Here is a 24428-nt window from a genome sequence, read left to right as displayed (position 1 = left end):
CCTCCTCCTCCTCCTCTGGTCACTTCAGTTCAGTGACATCTGTGACAGTTTTTCCTAAAGCTTGGGTTAGAAAACAGAAAGCTGTCACTTATTCTCAGTCAAAGGTGACGTTCTTTCAGTAAAATAAGAGAATTATTATTTTTCATTGACAGGATGCATGCTGTTTTTTTTTTTTTCGTGCATTAGGATTTAATTCTTTCTTACAAGGTAATGGTTAAAAAAAAACTACCCAAAAAACGTTTTCTTGTTTATTTATGCTAAAAGAACTGCTTGTAAAAGCAGAAGTTGTGTTAAAATTAACATAGAGGTAAAAAGGAACATGTATAAAGAGAATAGAACACATAAACATTAAATATATATGTATATATATAAAAAAAAAACAATATTTCAATGTTTTTATTTGGACAGATTTATTTTTTATATCTCTGATTAAGCATCGTATAACTTTTAACAGCTAAAATGCATCAATAAGCCAGATTATAAAAGTACTCACTCTACTAAGTTGGTTCATTATTAAGATGATTTTGTGTGAAATAAATGTGGAACGAACGCAAAATGTTTGCAACCAAAGCAATAAAAAAATGAAGAAAAATGAAGAACATCACAGGCAACCCTCAGCCTCCTCTTCATCAGTCATTCAGCACAGTAGCTGCGTTTCCGTCTCAGCGCGAAGCTTTTGTTGATATTCCGCTAATGTTGGAAAAGCACCATTTTCGCAAGCAAATAAATGTATTCACGTCATAAGTCGTTAAAAAAGACATGCAGCGCCATCTTCCTCCTGCCACTTCCTGTCGTGTTTTTTGTCTTTCCCGCCAGTGGAGACATCTGGTTGTTGTTCGTGTGACTCACGTGATGCGAACAAAGTGTTTCTGTTGCAGTTTAGGGAAATACTAATTTTGATAGCTAATTATATCAAGTGCTCATTTTATTTGATACATTATTTTAAAAAATGCCAAAAATCTTTGAAAATCTAGCTTGTTGTTCTTGATTATATTATTATGTGCCACAACCGAAAAAGTCCCTAATGGATCAAATGCAATACACTTTTCTTTTGCTGCTTAGCTTGCTAGCAAATTTAACTGTAGCATTAGCACTGTTACTAAACTGTTCCAATCTGGAGTGAACACTCACTTAAAAATCTTCCCATAAAACAGCTACAAGTCTTCATGATGGTTCTTCATGTTCATTGTGTTCCCACTGCACATCCCTCCACAAAGCAACCCACGTGTAAACATACGAGCCTGTTTTAAACGCCGCGAAAGCTAATAGCGGCTAACTGGTCCAACACCGCTAGCTAAATTGAAGTTACAAAACATCAAATTTACAAACTGATATGCTTGATTATGCGTTCAACGACTTTAAGGGTTAAAACTTTGTTTCATAGTGCAGTGAAGCAGAGGTGTTATCAGCTCTCAGGCAGCCGTTGATAAAGTTTCTGTAGTTACTGTGAAACACCCACTGAGCCACAAGGAGCGATTGATGTTTTGGTTAAAATTTTGAGATTTCAATCATCCAATGAAAACCCTGAAATGTAAAAAAAAAAAAAAGAGAGAAAAAAAAGTGTAACTTCAAAAAGAAGTCTGTCGTCGCTTCTCTCCGAATCTTGAGCAGATGTCATGACCTGAATGAGGTTTCAACCAGGGGAGCCCCAAAACTGCAGAGACGTTAAAGTGGAAATACAAACTGGGTATTTTCTCCTATTGGAGGAAAATATTGCGCAGTGCTTCTGGTGCAGTGCATCACTGGTGGTTCACACCTCCGTGCACCACATGGGGACTTTCAGTCTGGCTTTTCTGGTAGGTGCACGAAGCTGCATTGCTACTTGTACAGCATATGTACAATGTTGCTAAACAAGTACCTGTCCCTTTAGCGCAAGGGTGTCAAACTCATGGGCCACTTCAAAAATAATTAATGTCCTTTAAGGGCCAGTATATTATCGTTGGATTTCAAAATTCAACAACATTCAACATACTTTATATTGATGTAATTTGGCCTATTGGACATATATGTGCAGTTAGAACAGAGGCCTCCCTGGCTGATATAAATTTGTCACACCAGTGCAGGACGTTAATGTACGTGTAAAGCTGCTTAAATGTCATTTTTGGTTATATATTTGTTAAAATACAACCAAAGAGATGAGCGGGACTCAAGTTGTGCTGTTTTCTCAAAATGCCCCCACAAGCCGCAGTTTGTGTTCAATCACTGTCTGTAACTTAAAATATTATGTGGGCTCTCTCATAGAGGTAGATGCTCTGATTTAATCTAGTAACTAAGTAACCAAGAAGAATGTCGCCTAATGCTTTGGTGCCAGGGAAATAATCCCACCAACTGTCTAACCTGTCTAAAGTTCACACTTCTCTGCTGTGGCTGAAGTTGAAAGCAACCACAGTAAAGATGTGCATCTGTTTGCCTGCAAGCAATGCCAGCTATAGCCACTATGGTGGCTAGTTGTCAAGAAAGATGATGGTTTAGGACGTCCCTCAATGATCAAGAATATCTGTTTCTTTTATCGATAACAGTCGAAGTGTGTAAAACAGCTTCGTTTCTAATCCGAAAGCAGTTCTTGCAATTTTCCAAATGTTTTCACTTATTTATTTATTTATTTTTTTTTGCAGATTTTATAGAATAGATAGAGTCCAGCAGTGGACCACAAACCAAATGTCGCATGTTATTCTTTCTAGAAGCAGATTACTGACAAACAATTCTGGGGAAAATTTGATAGGAAAAAAAAAAACCATTTCTGATTATTAATTACCAATAGAGGTTCTGTCTCTAGTAATTCCAAATGTCTAATTATATGTAGAAGGAGTAAATAAATGGATTTACGTAATAGAAGGAGTGGCACCATTAAGCGCTGCCGTTGTTCAGAAATGTGGCACCCGCCTCCAATTTGCACTTCTAAAAATAATAGTAATAAAAAAGCATCTTTGAAAATGTGTTGGCATTTTTCAATTCATTCCAAATTTTGATTTTTAAATAAGTAACCTAACCAGTTCAGTCATTTAACTGTTCAAGCTCTGTTTATCTGATGTAAAAGATGCAGAAACTCATCCATTAAGCTAAACTGTAACCGTTCAGCTACACAAGTTCAATCAGTTATTACCTCTATATCAGTAAAAGTCAGCCCACCAAATAGTTGGCAGATTTTCTTTATTGGTAGTCAACTTGAAAAAAAATAAAATAAAAAATACAGCAGCTCTATAACTCGTAAGTTGGAAAAATCAGATTTGTGAAATATGGCATAAATTTGCACCAGTTTCTCAAGTCAGGAGAAATTTATAATTCCTCACAGACCTTTAATAGTACAACAGACACAACCCCCCCCCCAAAAAAACCCCACATTGGTGAACAAATGCAGCTAAAAATCTGCCAAATATCACTTGATGGGGGTCAAATATGCAGCAGCGTGACTTCAGTACAAAATGTTCTTGTACTCCGCACAAGATTTTCCTTCCAAATAAAGCCACTTTCTTTCCTCCCAGCAACATCTACATCTACATCTACAGCCTGACAGAGGTTGTTGCTACTTTGGTGACTTTTTTATTTTTTTCCCGCCCCGTTCATCCCTTTCTCCATCAACAGGAGGATCGTTTGTACTCGCCTTTTACACTACCGAGCGCCCCTCCTCGCAGGCGGACATGGCACCACCTCACAGAGATGCGCCCACATTACCCATTCAGTGCCCTCTGTCCCAACGCAAAGGCGCAAGATGCCAAGCTCCCAACAATAAAAGGCCTCCTAACCCGTTCCTTTTGCTGTTGTTTCTTTTGGTTTGTAAATATCTTTGTTCCAGTGCAACAACTTCCAGGCTTGTATCTTAGACCCATCAAACGTTTTGCAACGAGAAAGTTGACAAAGGCTGAAAAAGCGGAGGAGGCTCGTCCAACAAAGAGGCCCATTTAGCGCGTACAGTCGGGGCTGGGAGGGAGGGTAGGAGGAGAGTTGAATTAATGAATTAAAAATGTCGCAAAAACACAAAACAGTGGCCATCTGAATGCTTTTGGGCTTATATAGACGGGGTATGTCGGTGTGTGTGTGTGTGTGTGTGTGGGGTTCTCGGAGGAGTGGACTGCCCGGGCTTTTTTAACGTCCCCCTGAGTGGACACACAGGGCGCGCTCTCTCGCTCTCCCCGCTTCGCAAGCAAGAAGAAAAAGTGCAAACTGTCCTCATCCGATTACATAATGATCCAGTAACAGTGAGCCGGAACCGGTGCTGCCAGTGCCAGTGCGCAGGGAGACACTGACTAGCTGCTGGGGAACCGTCAACCAGGTCTGACCGGGTTCAAGTTTGTTTTTTGTTTTTTTTATTATTATTTGCTGAGAAATTTCCTTTAGTCCTTTTTTGTTAATTTTTGTTGTTTTCTTAGATGCCCAGGATGATTTTGACGTAGCGTCGCGAGAGCAAACAATGCAACACGACGGTGAAAAGTGGCGTTAAACATGTGTGAACCATCGACAAGTGCAACCCGGTCAAGACCCTGAAGTTTTGCAGCAATTTCTTTCTTTCTTTTTTTTTTTACCCCCCTAAGTCATACATACAAAATACATCTCAGTCTGCTTTTTGTTTTGTTTTTGTTTTTTTCGCACGTTTGCTGGACGGTGAAGCTGTCCAAGCTGCACTCAAAGCAAACAAGTCAACAGCAAGGTAAGAAAAAATTTCCAAATTTATATTTGAATGAGTTTTGTATTGTTTGCCACAGGATATGTATTGCTTTTTGCCTCGTTCAACAAAAAAAAAAAATAAATCATACATTTTTGCACCCTTATGCACTAAAATGAATCAATTAGTGCAATACTTGATGTTGTGTTTACTAATATAAGGAAGAAAATGCTACTTGGAAGACTTTGTGACATTATGGTGAAACAGATTGTAAGCGCTGCAGCTCGTTCTCATTGCACCTGCTGTGTTTGCTGTGCAGAGTCATGCGAATACCGAGCAACACTAGCAGAGGTTTACTTCTCTAATTTAGAGCAATGTTACGCACTGTTGAGAGTGTTTTTTAAAATCACAATTTATACATGTGAGAGGGTGTTTAACACTTAAAAATCAATATAAACTTAGAAAGGCCAGTTTTAAACCAAATGTTGCAGGAAAACATCTGTTACAGCTTTTCCTTTAGTGTCAAACCCCCCCCCCCCGCCCCCCCCCCCCAAAAAAAAAAACATTCAAGTCATCTGCAGAAGCTGACAGTGTGGCAATCAAATCTTACATTACATCCATTTTAAAAAGCCAGAAAAGGTTTTGATCATGTTTTCACACCGGCGGCCGAGATTTTAATTTGACGAGCGGCACAACTACAGTAGCGAACAAAACAGATTTACAGCCATGCTGCAAAAAAAAAAAAGAAAGAAAAAAAAAAAAGAGCCGCTCCTGAATTTGTGGCAAACAGCTGGCCTCCATTCACAAACGTCAGGCGGTGTTGCAAGTCTGCAGACGGGTTGAGAAAGTGAAGACGGTGGTTTCAGGAAGCGCTGCTCGCTTCAGCTGTGAGCTCATTGGGTCGGCGGCTGCCATGTCTGTCTGTTTACTCTGCGGCTCACTTTTTGTTCCTCAAATCAAAAAGAGGAGACAGAGGAGGGGGGGGGGGGGAACAAACTAATCAGATAAAATGCAAGAGATTTAGAATTAGTTATAAAACTTTGAAATTATGTGATTTCATTTCAAGTAACTGTCAAAGTATTATGAAGGAATCACGCAGGTTGTTGGCTAAATATAATCACTAAAAAACACAAAATCTTACCAAGTATTTGTGTCCCAGTTTCTGGTGCAAATATCTTAGTACAAGTAAGGGCTTGATTTGAGTAAAAGAGTCCTTAATGTTGATTAAAAAGTACCGGATCCTCTTATTTCACTTATATCTACCACTTTTCATCAATATAAATATAATTCTTATTTCTTGCAGAAGAGTTGCTTGTAAGTTAGTCTTGTCTTATTTCAAGTGTACCAAGATATTTAAGATATTTGCACCAGAAACAACAAATACTTGGTAAGATTTTGTGTTTTTGCAGTGTGGCGCTCTATCGGACGCACAGTTCAGGTTGCACCTGATGTGAGCTGATGACTGAACAGGATAAAACGTGTGCAAGAAAAAAAAAAAAAAAAAAACATTGGACAGATGGACTGATAGATTTTGTCCTTTGCCCAATACACTGTGCACAATTCAGATCAAGTTATTAGTTTTGTTAGATGCCAGAGGTCATGACACAACGTAGGGAGTTTATGGTTTCTGGGTTGAAGTCTAAGGCCTAACTTGTATCCCTGGTTACGCTCATTTAGAAAAATCTCAGTCGATTTGGAGCAAATATCAACTTTTTATTTTTATTTTGTAAAGTTGTACAAAGGCAGCAAAAAAAAAAAAAAAAATGTCACCGTTATGGAATGTTCTCATCTTCAAGAGTTCACAAAATTCAAGTGTAACTTTTGCATTTTGTCCAATCATAATATGCTACACTGAGCACATTAAAATGGGGTTTGCAGAATTAAAGTCAGATTCTAACTGATCCCTTAAAAGTGGTGATTTAGCAAATGTAGGAGAAGAGAAAAAAGAGGAAAAAGGTAGAAGGAACTTTTGGTTAAACTTTGGAGTCTTTGGTGTGAGCAGCTGCTTTGCAGGACAGCTATGAGTGTACACATCTATGTCTATCTATGTCATAGAGCAACAGAACAGAATGCAAAATTATAAAACGATTGGAAAATGAAGCAGGATTTTTCTGTTCCGTCACAAAACAAAACAACACAAAAACCAGAGTCTTTTTAAGTGGTGTGCCAAAATGCACAACCAGAGGATGGTGATTTTCCTGGCTACTTAGCTCAAACTTGGTCAAACTGGATGGAGAGAGTCCTTGAACATCGATTTTCAAATCACAGATTCCAGATTAGATTTAGTCTGGACTTTGACTGGACCATTCTAACTCATAACTCACCGATTCGATTCCTTTGCAGCTCTGGCTGTTTAGAGTGTTTCTGGCTGCTTTTAGAGTTACTGCCCTGCTGGAAGGTGAGGCTTACCCTGCGTTTAGCTTCATCCGTCTTCTCTGACCGTTATAGAAAAGCATCTGCATGACATTTTGCATGTAGGCTATAATTTTCTATGTCGGTCTCATCTGACCACAGCAGCTTCCTCCACTTATTCCTTTAGATACTTTTTATCTTTTGGGTTGACCTCAGTGAAATCTGTAAAACTTTAGAAAAACCTGTTTTGTTTTGTTTTTTTTACCGTAAAACAACTTCAAACGTCTCAACACCTTCCTCCCTGAGCATCCTCTCCCCGACACTGTCTTTGAAAGGGAGAGTGTCTTCAGTCAGAGGCTTCTTCAAAGTTATTGCGAAGCAGACTGCAGAGGTCTCTCGTGCCCGCATCCATCACCGTCTGCAAATGAGTTACAACAACATTTAGTTTCGCTTTGGGGTCAGTGAAAGTGTCTTTGAATCGAATTTGAAGTGAATTAGCTGAATGATGCCGATTGTTCATTAGTGCTCTAACAAAACCGCGGTTCACAGAACAGCTGAGACAAGATCGGTCTCTTTACTTAAAGGCAATTCACTGAACTGGATTATACTATGATTTATCAGAATAGTGGGGAAAAAAGCACACCGCACTTTTCAGAGTAGAGTTTGTAAAGCTTGTAGAAATCCAAGTCGTGGTTTTACCCCTTCACGATTACATGAAGTCATTTGTGTTGATCTATCACACGAGATCCTCATAAAATACATTAAAGTTTGTGGTAAATGTCAAACAATCGCACTGGTGAAAATACGTTTGCGAGCACATTCGCTCACAAACGTATGGGAGCCGCATGACAGTTATCTGTGCAGAAACTCGCTGCATCTGCAGATCTGCGTTTCAGCCGCAGAGCGCTTTGACGTGCAAATCGACGTCAAAAGAAGACATTCTGTCCTAATCTGACTGTCTTTAATCATTTCCTCGAAGATAAAGCGCCGCTGACTCGACAGCAGCTCATTTGTGTTGCGGCTCGGCCGGGCTGAATGAAGTTTGTCCCTCCGTTGTCTTGAGTTGGCCCACCAGATGCCATCTTGGCACGGCGTGCGTTAATGTTTGGGTCCGTCCATTCAGCCCGGCCACAGAGGCTGCTGTGGTGCGGGACGGTTGTCCAAGAACGTTCAGCTGGAGTTCCTTTCAGAGCCGTGCCCTGGCTGCAGGGGTGCGGACGCTGGGCAGAGTGGAAGGGATTTACTTTCTCCTCTGGAATACTAATGTCAAGCTTTTGTCACCACCACCTTCTTTCCACATACCCTCAACCCCCCCTTTTTTTTTTCTTCACCATCTTTCCCGCTCTTTTTTTCCCTGTTTTGTCACCTGACGCTGCGTTTCTCTCTCAAATCTTCCCTCTGAACTAATTCTTCTGCCTCTGCACGTAAAGCACCGCATGCTCACGCAGAGTCAAATACACCAGCAAACACTCCGGCGCTCGGTTTTGGTCTCCTTTCCCCCCCGTCTAACTTGCTCTCTTTCACTTACTCGCCCAGCCAGTCGTATTTCTCAATAGTGGCTTTTGTCCCTTTCATCTCGTCAAAAACAAAGGATTCTTGTGCACACGGGACAGAGGGAAGACGAGGGCTGCATGGCCCGGACGGGGCGGAAGAGATCACAACCTTGACTGTTGTCATTCTCTGGGGGTGAAAAGAAAAAAAAAAGTTTCGGGCGATTGGGGAATATACTTGGTAGTGCGGCAGACGCCATTCGATTGGGGAGGAAAGTTGTAACATTTGTTACGTTTTCAGCAGGTGCGGTTCTCTCCCACACTGCTCTGTGCAAAAAGACGAAAACCTGTTATCTCTCTCACCTGTGGTGGCGCTGCACCAAGAACTGCTGAAGGAAACGACATGAAAACCTCAGAAGAAGACGTCAGCACAACTTCCTTTTCCAGACAATAGTAATAAAAACAAAATGGTGGAGTTGCATCAGAGTTTAGCAGTTGTAGGATTTCTCTTTTGTCTCTAGCGAAAGACCTCAAACCATTTTCTGTCTAGCAGTAAGACTCCTGCATTTGTTTTGGTTGTATTTACCCAGAATGCCCTGCGCTATCGTCTACTTCCTGCTCTCGGAGCTGTCTTCGGTCCACTCTGTGTTCACGTATGCATTTTTTTTTTTTTTTTTTACCGATCCAGAGTTCATTTAAACCGAACCGAGAGCTAGAGTTAGATTTTTTTGGACTGCTTCAGAGTTCAGTTGCGCATCCACACCTCCGCAAACAAACCGAACTTTCTAGGCATTCGGTTGAATCAAACTAAACAGGGCTGCTGTGATTTTTCCTGAGATACATGAACCTATGTTAAGCTTATTTCTATAAGATATAAATTTAACAATACGCGTTAAGTCGCTCTCTAATCTGCATCCTTATCCACAAAATGTAATGAAAAGACAAGAGTCACTGTTAAGGATGTTACATTTATCAGTGTTGCATATGTCAATACTTACCAGTAAATCTTTTTTGGCTTTGTCCTTCTGCTTCATTATTGCATAATAATGGACATCAGACCACAACACGCTAAGCTAGTTGAGCCCAGATTTAAACGTAGATTCTTGGTCCAACACACCAGTTAAAGTTCGTAACTTAAAATATACAAATATATTTTGTTTTGAACTGTTGGGCTGAGAGTTGAATCCCAGATGGTTGTTAGTTTTACATTCCCTACGGTACGCTGCACATGATGGATGAGAATAACAGTTGAAGAAACCAACATCTCCAATTAAATTATGATCAAAATCCTTTTTTTTTTTAAATAGTTAATATTGTTGCTGGATTTAAGTGCAAGTAATTTAAATGGTTAATATTTATTACCCATAGAAATACCAACATGGAGGTCATGAGGGGCTATTGAATTGCTTTCCGTTTCCTTTTATACAACAGGAACCTAACAATTGCTTGGTTGGGTGATCCAGTTATCAAGAGGCAATATGGGTCATCACTTTACATGTTGAAAAACAAACCACAGGGAAGCTGAGGGCAGTGAAATGTGATACAGGCTCAGAGTCAGTGGTGAGATAGAGTGTGTCACTGTGTCTGTGGGACACATAAACAGAAATGCACATACGTTTCATTATCCAATGCATTTTATGGCATAGATCAATGAAAATATTGCATACTTGTGAGGTGGAGAACATGGCAATAAAAAAAAAAAAAAAAATTTCAAAAATGAAAATCTAAAAAAACCATTAATTTCAGCTGCCAACAGGACTGAATTGTTCTGGAGGCTTTGTGAGCGAACGTTAGGAAAACTGAAGAGCACACCATGCAGGGACAAAGTTGTGGGATTATTTTATTTTAATTTAAATAACAGAACTCCAGACAGGGCTGCACAGTGGCGCAGTTGGTAGAGCTGTTGCCTTGCAGCAAGCAGGTCCTGGGTTCGATTCCCGGCCCGGGGTCTTTCTGCATGGAGTTTCCATGTTCTCCCTGTGCATGGTGGGTTCTCTCCGGGTTCTCCGGCTTCCTCCCACAGTCCAAAAACATGACTGTCAGGTTAATTGGTTTCTCTAAATTCTCCCTAGGTGTGAGTGTGTGTGTGTGAGTGTGTTGTTTGTCTTGTATGTCTTTGTGTTGCCCTGCGACAGACTGGCGACCTGTCCAGGGTGAACCCCGCCTCTCGCCCGGAACGCAGCTGGAGAGGAACCAGCAACCCTCCTGAACCCCATTAGGGAAGAAGGGTGTAAGAAAATGGATGGATGAAACTCCAGACACAGAATTGGCGACATCAAGCTGAGGGCAAAAGAGGATCTGACAATGAAGTGACAGAATAAAGGAGTATTTAAATTGGGGAGTTTTCACACAGTGGAGGAAATGAACAAATATGAAACAAACGTGGCAGCATTTGAAACTAATGTGCTGGGGAAAAGTCCTGAATAAACCAGGGAGCAAATGACAATTGCTAAGACAAAGATAGAAAATTGCCACAAAAGATGCACCTCAAGTTGACCACAACTAGGTAGGTAAGCAAAAAGTGTTTTCACACCTGATAGTCCGGTACACTCGCTTCAATTGGGCGGCCAAAGTTGCAACATCCTGTTCACCTCCTCCCCTGTGGTGGCGCTGCACCAAGAACTACTGAAGGAATCGACTCAAAAACCTCTGAAGAAGACACTGAGCGCAGCTACCCTCTTTGCAAAACGTAAACAAAGATGGAGTAGCGTCAGATTTTAGATTTCTCTTTTGCATTTGGTAAAAGACTGTGAGAAATTTCTCCCACTCCAAACCTAACTCTTTTTACATTAGTTCAAAAGCACACTGCGACTATTGCCTAGAACAGCGGAGTGTTCTAGGCAATAGTGTTCACGTGTTCTCTGGAGTGACGAAAGAATGGTGACCAGCCATTATGACGATGGATTGTTTTGTGGCAGTGAATTATTTCCAGTAGAAAAAAAAGAGCTCTTAATGAGTCAACATGCAAATACATTTTGAACAATTTTAACATCTCCAGGGTCAATAAAGAAATGGACAAGCAAGTACTGGTGAAGAAAGTGACAGTTCTCACTTCCCCCCCAATTAGAATGGACACTATTGGAAAAGTCTTTTCTCCCAACATCAGTGTCTGACCTCACTAATGAATAATGGTCAAATAAACACACTCCTTAAAAGCTGTCCCAGATGATGTGAAGCTATTAGACATGCAAAGAGTGGTTCGGCATCCTATTAAACCTTGTGCATTTTTACCTCTGAATGTCAATACTTTTAGAAGTTAATACTTTTGGAAGTATTGTATATATTTTCTGGAATTTGTTTTGGAATTGTATGCAAGGTTAGAGGTTTTGTCTCTGCAAAGTAAGCAACCCTTTGGACACTAAATGGTCAAACGGTCTACATGTACATATGTTTACTGTATGTGTGGGCAGGAGCATTGTCGGGTTCAGAGTTCAGCTGGTGTGGCCCAAGTCCAATCACATGCCCGTTCTCCTGACCACGCCTCCCCCTCCCTCTATCTCCCTCCCCCCTTCACATCTTAGTATTCATAGCGCAGCGCTCAACACAGCTCTCTATTCATTCACTCTGTGTGAGCTCCAACACGGAGGGAGGCGAGACAAGGGTCAAACAGGACAGGAAAGGACAGAGTGTATCAGATCGCTCTGGTTTTTAGGCTTTTGTTTTGGCTGTGCTGTTTTGGGTTTTGTTTTCCTTTGCTCCAGAAAGCAAAGACAATTTCTCTGCTCGGTCAAACAATGAGCAAAGAATGGGCAGAGAGAGGAGGAAAGAAGAAAGGATGATGTGGAGGAAGACAAACTGTAGTCCAGATGAGAAGTGAGATTTTTAAAAGCTGGCAAAGGGAAAGTCAAGCGGCGATAAGCGTTCGTGGCACCCAGGGGTGAGGGATCTCTCACTCTCTTAATAAACTATTGATACTTTGCAATCCACTTATACCAGGGCTTCGGGGTGTCATCGCGGCGTGTCATCATTTTCAGCGTACGAGTGACGATGGCGTAGTTTTAGGCCAGCCAGACAAGAGAGTCACATTTCAGGGCAGAACAGGCATCTCCAGCGCAGTGATGACAATATCAAGTTGGACGTACATGACAGATAAAAAAAAACAAGTACCTGCAAAATTCCACTATGAGCGTTAGAGAGGCTTAGTAATAAATAATGTTGGGTAATGAGAGCTCAGACTGCTGATGAAGTCTTCATGTGGAAACGTTTGCTGAATGCTAGGCCAAAGCTAGCATGTCAGCGCTCTCTTGGTCATTAGTTAATTTTAGTTTGCAGGACAGATTTCAGTGAAGTTTGACTTACTTGTGTGAAGACATGACGTAGAAAAAACTAAATAATTAGCCTGCCTCATGAGCTTTGTACTTTATTTCTACAGGAAATGTCCAACACTCGATACAGTCTCAATTTATTGTCAATTGTAAACAACTCTATGCAGAAAACCTAAACCTGTTAGACCAAGAAAGAACGTGCAAGGTCCATGAGAAAGTTTGCAAGTTGAACACAACAAAGTATAAAACTCAAAAATCAAGTCAGCAAATTATGGCTGCAAGTCTCAACGTTAGATTGTCTTGGGAATTTGTTTGAATCCCAAAATACCAGCGTACAGATGGGAAAGTATGACCTTTATTTTAACAGTAACAAGATCTCCTCTACTCGATTTTGTTATTTTTGTGCAAAACGAGTAAATTAGCATGATTTTTCACAGATAGGCTTTCACAAAGCCAGGTACTCTTTCTTTTGAAAGGAAGAGAAAAGAAGAGCTTTGAATGGCGGAGCACAACACTGTCATCCTGAAATGTACATCTAATCCCTTTCTTCTGTTCTATTTTTCAAGTTAAATGTTCCACTAGGTCATCTCCCCATTCACATGAGGTACTTTCCTTTATTTTATGTTATTTTTTACATTGGCTACCTTTAACCTTTTTACTTGGACTCCCCTATTGTTCATCTTTATTGTTCTCAGCATACCTCTGCAGGTTTTCCACACCATCCTCCTTCACTGCTCACTTTAAGCCCATTTTCCACATTTTTTCCCCCTTCCTTCACACGTCGTATCCCCTCTGTCTGTCCAGTGCCAGCCATGACTTCAGCCACTCCTCCGTCCTCCGAAGGCTCCTCCCCGCAGAAAGTGTGCCATTCCCAGACGCAGACGGACATCAGCAAGCCCCTGCTGAGCTCCACGGGGGGGAGTGGGGCTCCTGCAGCCGGTGGGGGGGAAACGGGAGGGCCAAACGAGCTCCGCAGGAGACGCAGAGTCCTCTCCAAGGATGGACGGAGCAACGTCCGCATCGAACACGTCAGCGGCAGAGGGGCCCTGTACCTCCGTGACCTCTGGACGACGTTCCTGGACATGCAGTGGCGCTACAAGTTCTTCTTTTTCTCTGCTACTTTTGCTGGGACGTGGTTCCTGTTCGGGCTGCTTTGGTACCTGGTGGCCCTTGTGCATGGAGACCTGCTCGGTACGCATCACGACACTCACTCAGCCATGCCCAACACTCAGGAGTTGCATTCATGGAGACGCAACAGTCCTAAATTTACTGATATCACGCACATCAAAGTCGCTAAAGCAGTCAAATACTCATGTAGGTGTTCTAAAAATGGTTTTGTACGATACAGACAAAGGCAGTAAACTCTTCTTTGGTATTTTCCATGCTCCAGATTGATCTTCTGCTCCTTGTTTCCTGCCTTCAGAGTTCGACCCACCGTCCAATCACACGCCGTGTGTGATGGAGGTGAAGACGTTGACGGGAGCCTTCCTCTACTCCCTGGAGTCGCAGACCACGATTGGCTATGGCTTCCGGTGCATAACAGAGGAATGCCCCATGGCAATAATCCTCCTCATTGTTCAGCTGGTCATCACCATGGTGATGGAGATTTTCATCACTGGGACCTTTCTTGCAAAAGTAATAAAATTTTTTTTTAAAGTTTTGAATAGAATAATAAATGTAACAGGAAAGATGTTGGTATAGCCAATCAATTGTTCAGCATCGCTAAGCAGTTTCTTGTCTATATTTTACTGTGGCTACAGTGAAAGATGGCGGTGGCAGCATTATGGCTGCCATGTTCTAGTCAAAACCCAAAATTAAGTGTCAGAAAATCTGCGAGGTCACTTAAAGTGGGCTAAGTTTTGGATGACGACAGAGTTCTACTGAAAAAGCTTTATCAAAGTTTTATCTTAGGCTGCGCTCGCAAACGCAACAACGTTTCTAACTTATTTCTAACATTTTTGTTTCTTTGTTAAGTTGTACGCCTTAAATGTCACGTACTATGTATACAATTTTAACAAACGCCGTGTATATTTCTAGCTGCTGTTCGTGTACATCACGAGTCTTCTCTATTCCTTATCTTCGTATTCGAGTTGCTTATGCAGAAACCTTGCATGTGTGGTGCTGTTATCATTCGGATCTATTAGAAGCAGACTCCAGCGCGCTAGAATGATGATCATACTGAACCGTCAGCGCGAAAAGTTATCAGTGTCAGGTATCAGTATCACAGTTTTTGGTTGCGGATTATTATCAGTCCTATCTGAAAAAAAAAAAAAAAAAAGAGTTTCCGCTGTTGTTTTTATTTGAAACTATTTACTTCAACTCTGTCATGTTCTCAGAATTTAAACATTACGCTTTTAATGGCTGCCGTGCAGTATTTTTGGTACAACATTTTAGCAACGGGGATCCATCCTAATCCCAGATTTCTTCCTTTCCTCCGGCAGGTTGCCCGCCCCAAGAAGAGAGGCGAGACGGTGAAGTTCAGTCAACATGCTGTTGTGTCGTTTCACGAGGGCCGGCCCTGCCTGATGATCCGAGTGGCCAACATGCGCAAAAGCCTGCTGTTAGGATGTCAGGTAATAAATCGCTTTGAAAAATATTGACTTGCATTAAGCTAACATCACACACCGCCCTGTGCAGATATTTTAGCGTCACGTCAAACAGCAGTGCGGATTCTTGAACTCCTTCGAGACACGATTCTGGGAATATCTATTAACTGTTTCTTTGTTTCGGACGAATTTTGATCAAACTTCTCAAATTTTACACAAGTACACTTTACTGTCATGAGTGCAAATTACTCTTTGTCCTGTTTTTCCAATGAATATTTAGTCATGAGGTTACATCCTATTTGCAGTAAGTGTGCAATGATTTAAGAAGTTGATATCGTTAATTATAGTTATGGTATTAAAGACAATGTTAGAGCTTTCAACTACATTTATGGTGGGTGTTAGGTTTGATTTAGAACGTAACCTCCCCCACCCCCGCACGCCCGCACTCGAAATGAAACAGAATAAAACAAAGCAAAACAAAAACATTTTAAAAATAGAAGAAGAGATGAACAACAAAGCCACCGGGAACAGTGTGAAAGTGTGTTGGCGCTTTGGGATCCCCCTAACAGCCCTTTTAAGCCCCCTCACATCAGGCTAAGATTGCATCATGGGATATGAGATTAGTCAGATTGTGGGGATGATGTTTGTGGGTTGTTATTATCTTCTTGGCTGCATTAAAAACAAAATGCTCTCCTTATTATCAGTGATAGAAAGTCAGAGTTTGCTAAATGGTTTACACATGCACAAAACCCCAATGGTGATTTTCAGATTTTTTTTTTTTTTATTAGCAAAGTTGTAGCATTTCAGGATTGTGGGTGAGCCTCAACAGGAGACCCTGGTACTAGCAGCTGTAAAGTATGTAAAAATGATTGTACAGCAGGGCTCAATCTGGACTGAGTGGTTCTCTGTACTAAAAACTTCTTTATCTTCTCATTCTCCTCAAAATGATTGTTGAGGTGCGGAAACCTATTTACAGGAAATTGTGAAATGTAATTTTAGAGGAGACTTCATTTGCGTGGTGTTGAAAAAGGGCAAATCAATTTGGTGAGTCTATGGCAGCACTGTAGTGCCATCATTGTTTTCCACGTTGGAATTGGGCTTTTCCAATTTTGCCACCATCTAACATTTTGCATTCAAGCGTTCACAGACGCCCTGAAGACTGACTTAGTCTTAACTTAACGTGACGAGGGTTTCAGACATTTTTAATCTCAGTCCCTCCAATGGTGGGCTTTGGGAAGCCAAACGCCGTCAATGTGTTTTTCATAGTTCTGGTTAGAGGACAATAGCAGATCACATTTGTCAAACTCAAACACTCCCTTGGGTAAAATCCTGTTCGGCAAAACATTTAATGTGGCCCTCTAGAGCCTAGCGGGCCACACTGAACCTTAAGATTATTATTATACGCTTAAATATTATTCAATCAGTCAAAATCAATTCAGTTTATTACACCAATGTGGGAGGATGTTAAACATAGCTACATTTTTAGATGTACTAATAAAACTTAAAGAAAATGAATCCTTATTTTACAGTTTGTTAGTGGGTAGTTTTATGCATTCTGTCACAACCAGTTGGTCTTGATGAGGCCCGAAATGAAAATCAGTTTCACATCTCAAGAGGCCCGCTTGAGACTGAATGCTGGAATGTTTCGGAGAGTTTAAAATGAGAAACTGACTGGGTGGAAGTGGGTTTTTTTTATTTTTGTTTGGAGATGTGCTATGCAGCATTTAGGCACCTTCTGGTTTCCTATGATTGATTATGAAGACTCCATGTGTATAATAGTTTGAAAATATTTCCATATTGAAGTAAAAACGGCACATTTTCTTTCTATTTCCTGTCTGTTTGCTTGTTGCTCTGAAACAGTATCACTCAGTCAGTCAAATTTGATTTGCATAGTACCTTTCAGCGACAATACATTTCAAAGTGCTTCACATCATAAAAACACAGCTACAGGGAGCCAGTGTGGTGACTACTAATTGAGTACATTGTTAATGCTCTACTCTAGAGCCATTACTTGAGGGCCGATGTAAATATTAAACCGGGAGCCGTCTGGTTACAAGATGCATTTCCAACTTCTTTGGCTGCAGTTACTGACTACATCTTGGCTCCCAGGTGACGGGGAAGTTGCTTCAAACGTCTCTGACCAAAGAGGGTGAAACGGTGCGGCTGGACCAGCGCAACGTGCCCTTCCAGGTGGACACATCCAGCGACAGCCCCTTCCTCATCATACCCCTGACGTTCTACCACATCATCGACGAGAACAGCCCCCTCAGAGCCTGGGCAGCGAAGGGTACGCCTCAGCTCTCGCGACGTTGTGTCGGCAGGTCTGATCAACTCACGCCAAACGTGCTGAACTGCAATATGGAAGCTTTCTGAAAGTGACGACGAGTCCACATTAGAACAAGTGTCTCATTATTGCCTCTTAACCGTCTCCCACGCATCCGCGGCGAGTAAAGTGATTGGAATCTTACATTTACCGTCGAGTTATGGTAATTGACAAAACGTGTAGGTACAATGCGCGTGTATGCGTATGTAGGTGTGTTGGTATTCGCAGTCACGTGCTGCGTTGTTGGCCGTGTTGAGCTGTCCACAGTTGGGTTTGTTTGGCACTGGAGGAGAGTTTTTTTTTTTTTTTTTTCTGGCAGGAATGTGTGTGAGAGAGCCTGCTTGAGACACCCCTCATTAGCGCACAATACTGTACAGTCCGGGGCGCTGACATGCAGTCCGCACAGATCCACTTACAGCAGCTCAGAGCTCTCCTCACTGGGAGTTACAAGAGTACCCACTGAAGCTTATTTGGTGCTTTTCCGCAAGCTAGGCCGACTTGGATTCTCTGTTGATTATCCAGAAGCATTTATTTCCTCATATTTACCTCCTTCACATACTATTTGTAGTTAACGCTTTACAAATGTCTGAATAACTTCCTCAATTTTGCAAAAGCGGTTTTTATGTGCACTTGAGGTGGTTTTTAGCTAATGTGCTAAAGGAAAGATGGAAAGACATTTGCCAAATACGATCTGGTGGGTCTGTGCCTTACCAGAGGCATGAAACTTAAAAAACCTTCAACGTCCAAATCTCCGGCAGGGAGAGGAGAGCTTTTTATTTTTCCCGAGTTGTTTGGTTTATGCTGGTCTGCAAACTCTTCATCTTATTGCTGCCGTGTGCAGAGTCAACATCTGACAAAAGTACGCTTTGGTTGATACGCTCCAAACCAGCAGATAGAAATATGCCTTTTCTTTTTTTTCCTTTTTCTTTTGCAACATTTTAAAAGTTCGCTCAAAATTAGTTTGACAATTGGATGGAAGCAGCTTGTTACTGTCTTCAGTGTTGTCATATCTTACCCCTGCTGATAATGATTTTATGCTGCTAAAGTGCCAGGCAGACGTTAGCATACGCACGCTCTGTTTTGATATGACTCATTGATCATTTGTCTTTCCAGTTGATCAAGTACAGACAAAACCTAGTTTTTGGTCTTAGCTCATTAGCTGCTTCCTCACACTCACATTTAGACAGGAAACTGCAGCAGCCAGTACAGTCTCTGTTTCTGTGAGACTTCCACCTTAAAGAGTAAATTATAAGCTACACCCCAAATATATAAGAACAAAATGCACTACTTTCTGCGAGTCGTGTGCATGAAAATAGGGCATGAAAGTTTCAGCCATTTGTTTGGTAATATTTCTTACGTTACACCTGCAGACGGAGTTTCAGTAGATCATGGATCCTGCACGTTCACAAATTCATAGATGGGTACATTATAAAATGATCCTGTTTCCACCTGGTGATCGGATATGATTTCAACTCTGTTTTTATATTCTGGATGCTTCCTTAAAGTTTTTTTCCCCCTATGATGTTATTTTGTCTTGCATTCTCAAGTCATGAGCTCGGGTTCCCTTTTCACCGCCAGTTTGACAGCGAATGGTCTGGAAATCGCCGTGGGCATTTCTCATTGGCCAGCAAGACGCAGATTCTCACCTGCTGTATTTTCGGAGGGCTTGTAAGATCTGGAAATGAGTCCAAGCAACTCACAAACAGGCAGAGAATCCCTTGATAATTGTGTCACAGTGTTGACAGAGGGGTTGCGAAACACGGTGTTTTGCATTGGTGGGAGTGATATTTGGTCTGTGTTGGGACTCGGCCTTGTTTTCACAGATGAGAGAGTCTGCAGCCTGAGAAACCCCGGGGATGCAGGTGTTCGCCTGCTTGACTGCGTACGTCTGCTGATCTGTCCTTTGGGGACGTTGTGGGGGGGGTAACGCCACTCAAAGTTTCCACGTTCTGCGTGTTGTGAGTCAATAGTCACCAAATTGAATCGAAAGACTCCACGCATGTGACAAATTACAATCTCTACGTGGAAAAGTTGTCAGAGGGTGAAAGCACTTTCCTCCCAGTCAGGTGGTTAAAGAGAAGCTTCATGGTTTGGTGATTTAGAGAACAGGAGTGTGTCTTGTGAACGTGCGTGTACCCGGCTTACAACCTTATTTGGTTGAGACTAGATGAATTTGAATCGGGACCCACCCACGACTTTGTTCAAATAATAGTAAAAAACAAGTGTTATTATTTAAAGACATGGTTGGTTCTGAATTTTGTCTCCTTCTATTTATTTCCACTCCAGGAATTTGATTTTTTAGCGTCTCTTATTAGAGCATTAAATTCCTACATCATAAGGCTAACAAATCTTCAAACTGATTAAGCTCTTAAATAGTTGTATGTGAGGTTTTTATTAAACAAAGAACATATATATCAAATAAATATTACAAAGGTATGATTTTATTACTCAGTTAGATAATTGTACAGAAACTTACCTGCATCCTAATGATCTTTTCAATAGTATCTGTTGCCTTGTTGTATGACTTAGATTTGCAAGATGGAGAGATGCAGCACATTCAGAATATCCAGCGGCATGAACACGATTTAGAAATAATCATGAAAACTTGATATTAAAAGAAAAAAACAATCATTTCTGCATTTCAGAAAAAAAAATTCACAGGCATGAATAATAATTTTGGGGCTTTTGAAGGGATTTAACCTGGCACAGTCAGGAAGAAAAGGATGCTGGGACAATTAAGAGAAGAAATAGAAAAAAATTGAAAACGTTTTATGCAACTAAGATATTTGGTTTACAATTTTCTTCAAAAGAATTAAAAAATATATACTCTTGACTGTAACTAAAGGGTTGGAAGGCATTATTCTCGGTTATCTCTGTTGCTTGTGCGTTTTTTTTTATGACTGCATTTTTTTCTTCCACTAAGCTTTCATCAGTATGCTTGGATGCAGCACTTTGTGAACAACCAGACCTTTTAGCAACGACTTTATGTGGCTTATTCTCCTTGTGCACAGAGGTCAGAGGTCAAGTCAGCAGTTCAGGGGTTACATAGCTCATAACAAAGCTACAGCATAATATTTCTGCGTTGTCGTTAGCTGTAGCCATAGCCGACTGCGTGTGTTGTATAAGTCTGTAAATTGAATTACTTCAACTTTAGAATTTCATTTCTACAAGCTATTTAAGAGCACTTATAAGTAATGTTTTTGTGTTTTATTTATCTTTTTGTCCACCAGGTGGAGGCTGGGCAGACCCTGACCTGGCCGACTTTGAGCTGCTGGTGATCATGAGCGCCACGGTCGAACCGACGTCCGCCACCTGCCAGGTCCGGACGTCGTACCTTCCAGACGAGATCCTCTGGGGGTACGAGTTCCCGCCCGTCGTCTCCCTCTCCCCGTCGGGGAAATACGTGGCCGACTTTGCCTTCTTCGACAAAGTGGCAAAAACCGCAAAGTCTCCCCTCCGCAAGCAGCCGTCGTCACCGAACGACAGAGCGGAGACGCGCCACAACGGCGCCAGGGAGGACGAAACGAGCCGGGAGAAGCTCATACTGGAGGAGAACTACAAGGGGAAAGAAAAGAAGCGGGAGCGGGGCCGCGTCAGAGGCAGCAGCCCTCTGAGCGTTCGCATCAGCAACGTATGAAGCCGAGCGCAAAACAGGAAGATGTGGGAGGAAGTGGCGGAGAGAAACGCGGAAGAAGAGGAATTGTAAGCTGCTATAGGAACTCGCACCATCCCCCACACACACAGCCAGTATTCACCTTCTACACACACCAACATGTGGACCACAGAGGAAACTGAGCACCTGAGCGCCACACCATTTCCTCACAACAAGCCTGTAAACAATAATCTGTCAGCCAGCCTCAGACGGAGGACACCCGACTAGAACAAACTTACAGCGGGATCTAAATGTGTTTTATATTGTGTAACATGTAATGTAATGCACGAGGCCGCTCTGTTAAAATGTGGCCCGTTCTTCTCTTAGAGATGAAACATTTCTACACAAGAGAAAGGGACAAACAGTACCAAGAAAACTCTTTGAGTTTGTCGTGTGTACTGCTGAATCACAGTACTGTGTTTTAAAGGCTCCATTATGCAACAACGCATGATGCTACATGCTATGTTGCACGTAGCATCATGCAGCATAGCACGGGACAAGGAAGGGGCATGCACCGTCCAAATATTCAGCTATCATCATTTTCCCACAGTTCACGGTTTGCACTTATTTGCAGCGTGCTGGACTTTTTAAGAACTGCCTGGAACGACTTGTGTAAATATGAGGTTTATGGGTCATTTTAAGGGACTGTTTCATATTTCATTACACTCTGACAGCATTAACCGTAACACGTTCGTTCGTCTTCGATGACTGGCATGGGTTAAATGAGTTTAGTCGTTTTACTAAAAGAAAGCACTAGAACTGGAAATAAAAGTGGGATTTTCTGTTGTTTTGTTTTTTTTCAAACAAGCAATAACAAAACTAACCTCAACATTGAGTTACAAGATTAAAATGTGTATTTTCACCAGCTGATGTTCTGCGGGGATGAGATAATGTCCTTTTGAGTGAAGCTTTTTGTGAATTTATGTACAGTATGTTCCCTTGTGTTTATGTACAGCTCATGTAAATATATTTCTCCTCTGTGCTTCCATTTGGTAGAAACGGGCCGTTGACTGTTTAACATTTTGACTCTGTAAAGTGCCTGCTGTAATGTCTGTCTTTCTACTGCTGACATTTTGTTTCAAAGTTCATGTCAGAATGAAAATGATGCACTTTGAACGAACCTTGAAGCGCCATTAGCCTTAAAAGAATATGGTACTTTGTGAAAGAGGTCATATTAATGTTTTGGTTTTTTTTACGTCCAAGGTTTTGTAAGGGAACAGAAAATTTCCCCCAAAAAAATCCTGAAATTAGTTGGAGAACATTTCCTTTCAGAAAGGCTTTGGGCCAATGTCCCCATAATCATAACTACACGTTGCCATTTTCTCACTTGATTCTCACCCACAATGTATTTTTCATACAACATTCATAGGATAAAAAAATATATATTTACATATTATTTTAGAAATGTCATTTTCATTAAACGAATAACCTTCTGTTATTTTTGCTCTAAGTTCCCTATGGACTAGTTGACTGTAAAGAAATGTAAGAAAATATCACTTCGTATTGAACTAAAACTAGTGGCATCCCTCTTGTAGACATTATTTATTGCAGTCATAAAATTACACATATGGTGGATTTCAAATGGACTGTAGAAAATGGCTGAATTGAGTTGTTAAAAGTTGAATCCTGAATGAGAAACAACTCCATTGTGTGCCTGAAGAAGTTGGGGATGAAAATATGAAATGACTGCTGGGGCAAAACCAAAAGTAAGTAAATAAACACACAGCTAAACAATGAAAAGCCAAATATAACAATAATACTAATACTAATAATAAGCAGTGTGCTGGCTTAAAAAATATCCCAGTAAAGTCAACGTTTGCAACTCTTTTTATGTCCACTCGATAAAATCATAAGATTGCCTGCCTTTCTGTCAGCGACAAGCGACTGCTGAAAATGTTTCAGGCTGAACGCTGTCCTGGTTTCTGCATCAGAATGTGTTTAATAAATCACTCCGTCTTAATCCTGGAAGCTCTCTGCTCAAACTGTCGATGTAACTTTAAGTGCCTCGTTTAATAAACGTATTATTTGCAACATGAGATGTGTTTGTGTCTGTATTGCGCAATATTTCCTGCTGATATCAGAAACTGATATGTTAAATGTTAAGAGTAACTTTTGACAATGATTATGCAACATACAATGCCAATTTGTCATGATCATTGGAATTGCAGATTCTGTTAATTTCTTGTGTTTCGCGCTTTGAGTATCGTTTCTATTATGATCTGAGCTGTTGCCTTTAGCTTTTTCTTTGTAGATCCCAGCAAGTCTCTCTAGGTCTTTCTTGTTTTTTTACTTCCTGACGCCGACAACACACTTTTGTTTTGTTGGTTTTCTTGTGTTAATTTGGTTTTAAAATCTGATCTCAGCATGCACCTTATGTTCGCTCCTTGTTTGTGTCGGGATTTGAGTTTTTTGTGTGTTTATTTTGAGTTCTCTGTGTTCTTTGAGTCCCTGTGCTGTCCTGTCCTCCCCTTGGTTGTTTCCCAGGCGTGTCTCGATTCCTTGATTACCCTCTGTGTATTTAACTCCACCTGTGTTCCTTGTCTAAGCTGTCGTTTGTATGGGTCTCGTCATTCCTGTCCGTTCGTGTAGCCAGTTGCTACCTGCGTTGAGCCCTGGTCTTCTGCCTCGGCAGTGCTGCCTGGTTTTTGGACGTTTCTAGATTGTGTTTTGGACTGGGTTTTGTTCTTCATTAAGTCCCATCATTCCATCTTACTTGGGTCTGCTGCGTTTCCCTCACCGCCAATCAACGCCACATTTCAAGACAGTTTGCGTCCTCTCAATGACTCACAAAAAAAATTTAATAAATTACAACAAAATGACATCCAAAGCAAGCATTTGTCACACAGTGTTTGGATTTGAATTAAGGTTAAGGGATTAGGACTGTTTCTGGTAACTGCATGTTTTAGCTATATTCCTGTTTGTACAGTATATTATTCTTAAATTTGTTTGTTTGATTTAATATATTTTTAATTAATTTCTATCTTTACGTGAACCTACTTGTCCCAATATTGCAGTCATACCTGAATCTCCCCATCTTTGTGACAATAAAGGGTATTTGTATTGTATTCTATGGATACATTTGAAGTTGTTGCTGATCTACAGAAGCTAAAAATTAGTGTGGAATATCAAATAACTGAGGCCCACCCAGTAAAGCTCACTTTGAGAAAATAAAAGACAAGGATTTCCTGTATAGAGATAAA

At 41.1% G+C, this 24428-nt stretch overlaps 1 protein-coding gene across 4 annotated transcripts; it reads left to right on the top strand.

Moving 5' to 3' along the window:
• Nucleotides 1-3947: 3947 nt before the first annotated feature.
• On the top strand, nt 3948-23259 carry LOC122820378 (ATP-sensitive inward rectifier potassium channel 10-like). Of its 4 annotated transcripts, none has more exons than XM_044097746.1 (7): nt 3948-4270; nt 4368-4645; nt 13512-13898; nt 14131-14342; nt 15149-15280; nt 17363-17540; nt 20807-23259. In XM_044097746.1, exons 3-7 carry the CDS (start codon nt 13520-13522, stop codon nt 21211-21213), a joined length of 1308 nt encoding a protein of 435 aa, XP_043953681.1. In that variant the 5' UTR covers nt 3948-4270; nt 4368-4645; nt 13512-13519; the 3' UTR covers nt 21214-23259. The 4 variants fall into 4 exon arrangements, with proteins under 4 accessions (XP_043953681.1, XP_043953683.1, XP_043953684.1 ...); XM_044097748.1 differs by lacking the exons at nt 3948-4270; nt 4368-4645 and adding exons at nt 11529-12319; nt 13274-13311; XM_044097749.1 differs by lacking the exons at nt 3948-4270; nt 4368-4645 and adding an exon at nt 11529-12319.
• Nucleotides 23260-24428: the final 1169 nt, after the last annotated feature.

Source organism: Gambusia affinis, linkage group LG18, assembly GCF_019740435.1.
Source record: "Gambusia affinis linkage group LG18, SWU_Gaff_1.0, whole genome shotgun sequence".
In the NCBI taxonomy this organism is placed as follows: Eukaryota; Metazoa; Chordata; class Actinopteri; order Cyprinodontiformes; family Poeciliidae; genus Gambusia; species Gambusia affinis.
The sequence above is the reverse complement of the archived record's forward strand: the minus strand, read 5'-3'. Positions and strand labels throughout refer to the sequence as shown.

Bases quoted from the DNA above. Each gene is read 5' to 3' on its own strand.
- LOC122820378 (XM_044097746.1), top strand. From the start codon at position 13,520: ATGACTTCAGCCACTCCTCCGTCCTCCGAAGGCTCCTCCCCGCAGAAA. The intron at 14,343-15,148 runs GTAATAAAATTT...TTCCTCCGGCAG, and splicing joins CTGGGACCTTTCTTGCAAAA to GTTGCCCGCCCCAAGAAGAG. The intron at 15,281-17,362 runs GTAATAAATCGC...CTTGGCTCCCAG, and splicing joins GCCTGCTGTTAGGATGTCAG to GTGACGGGGAAGTTGCTTCA.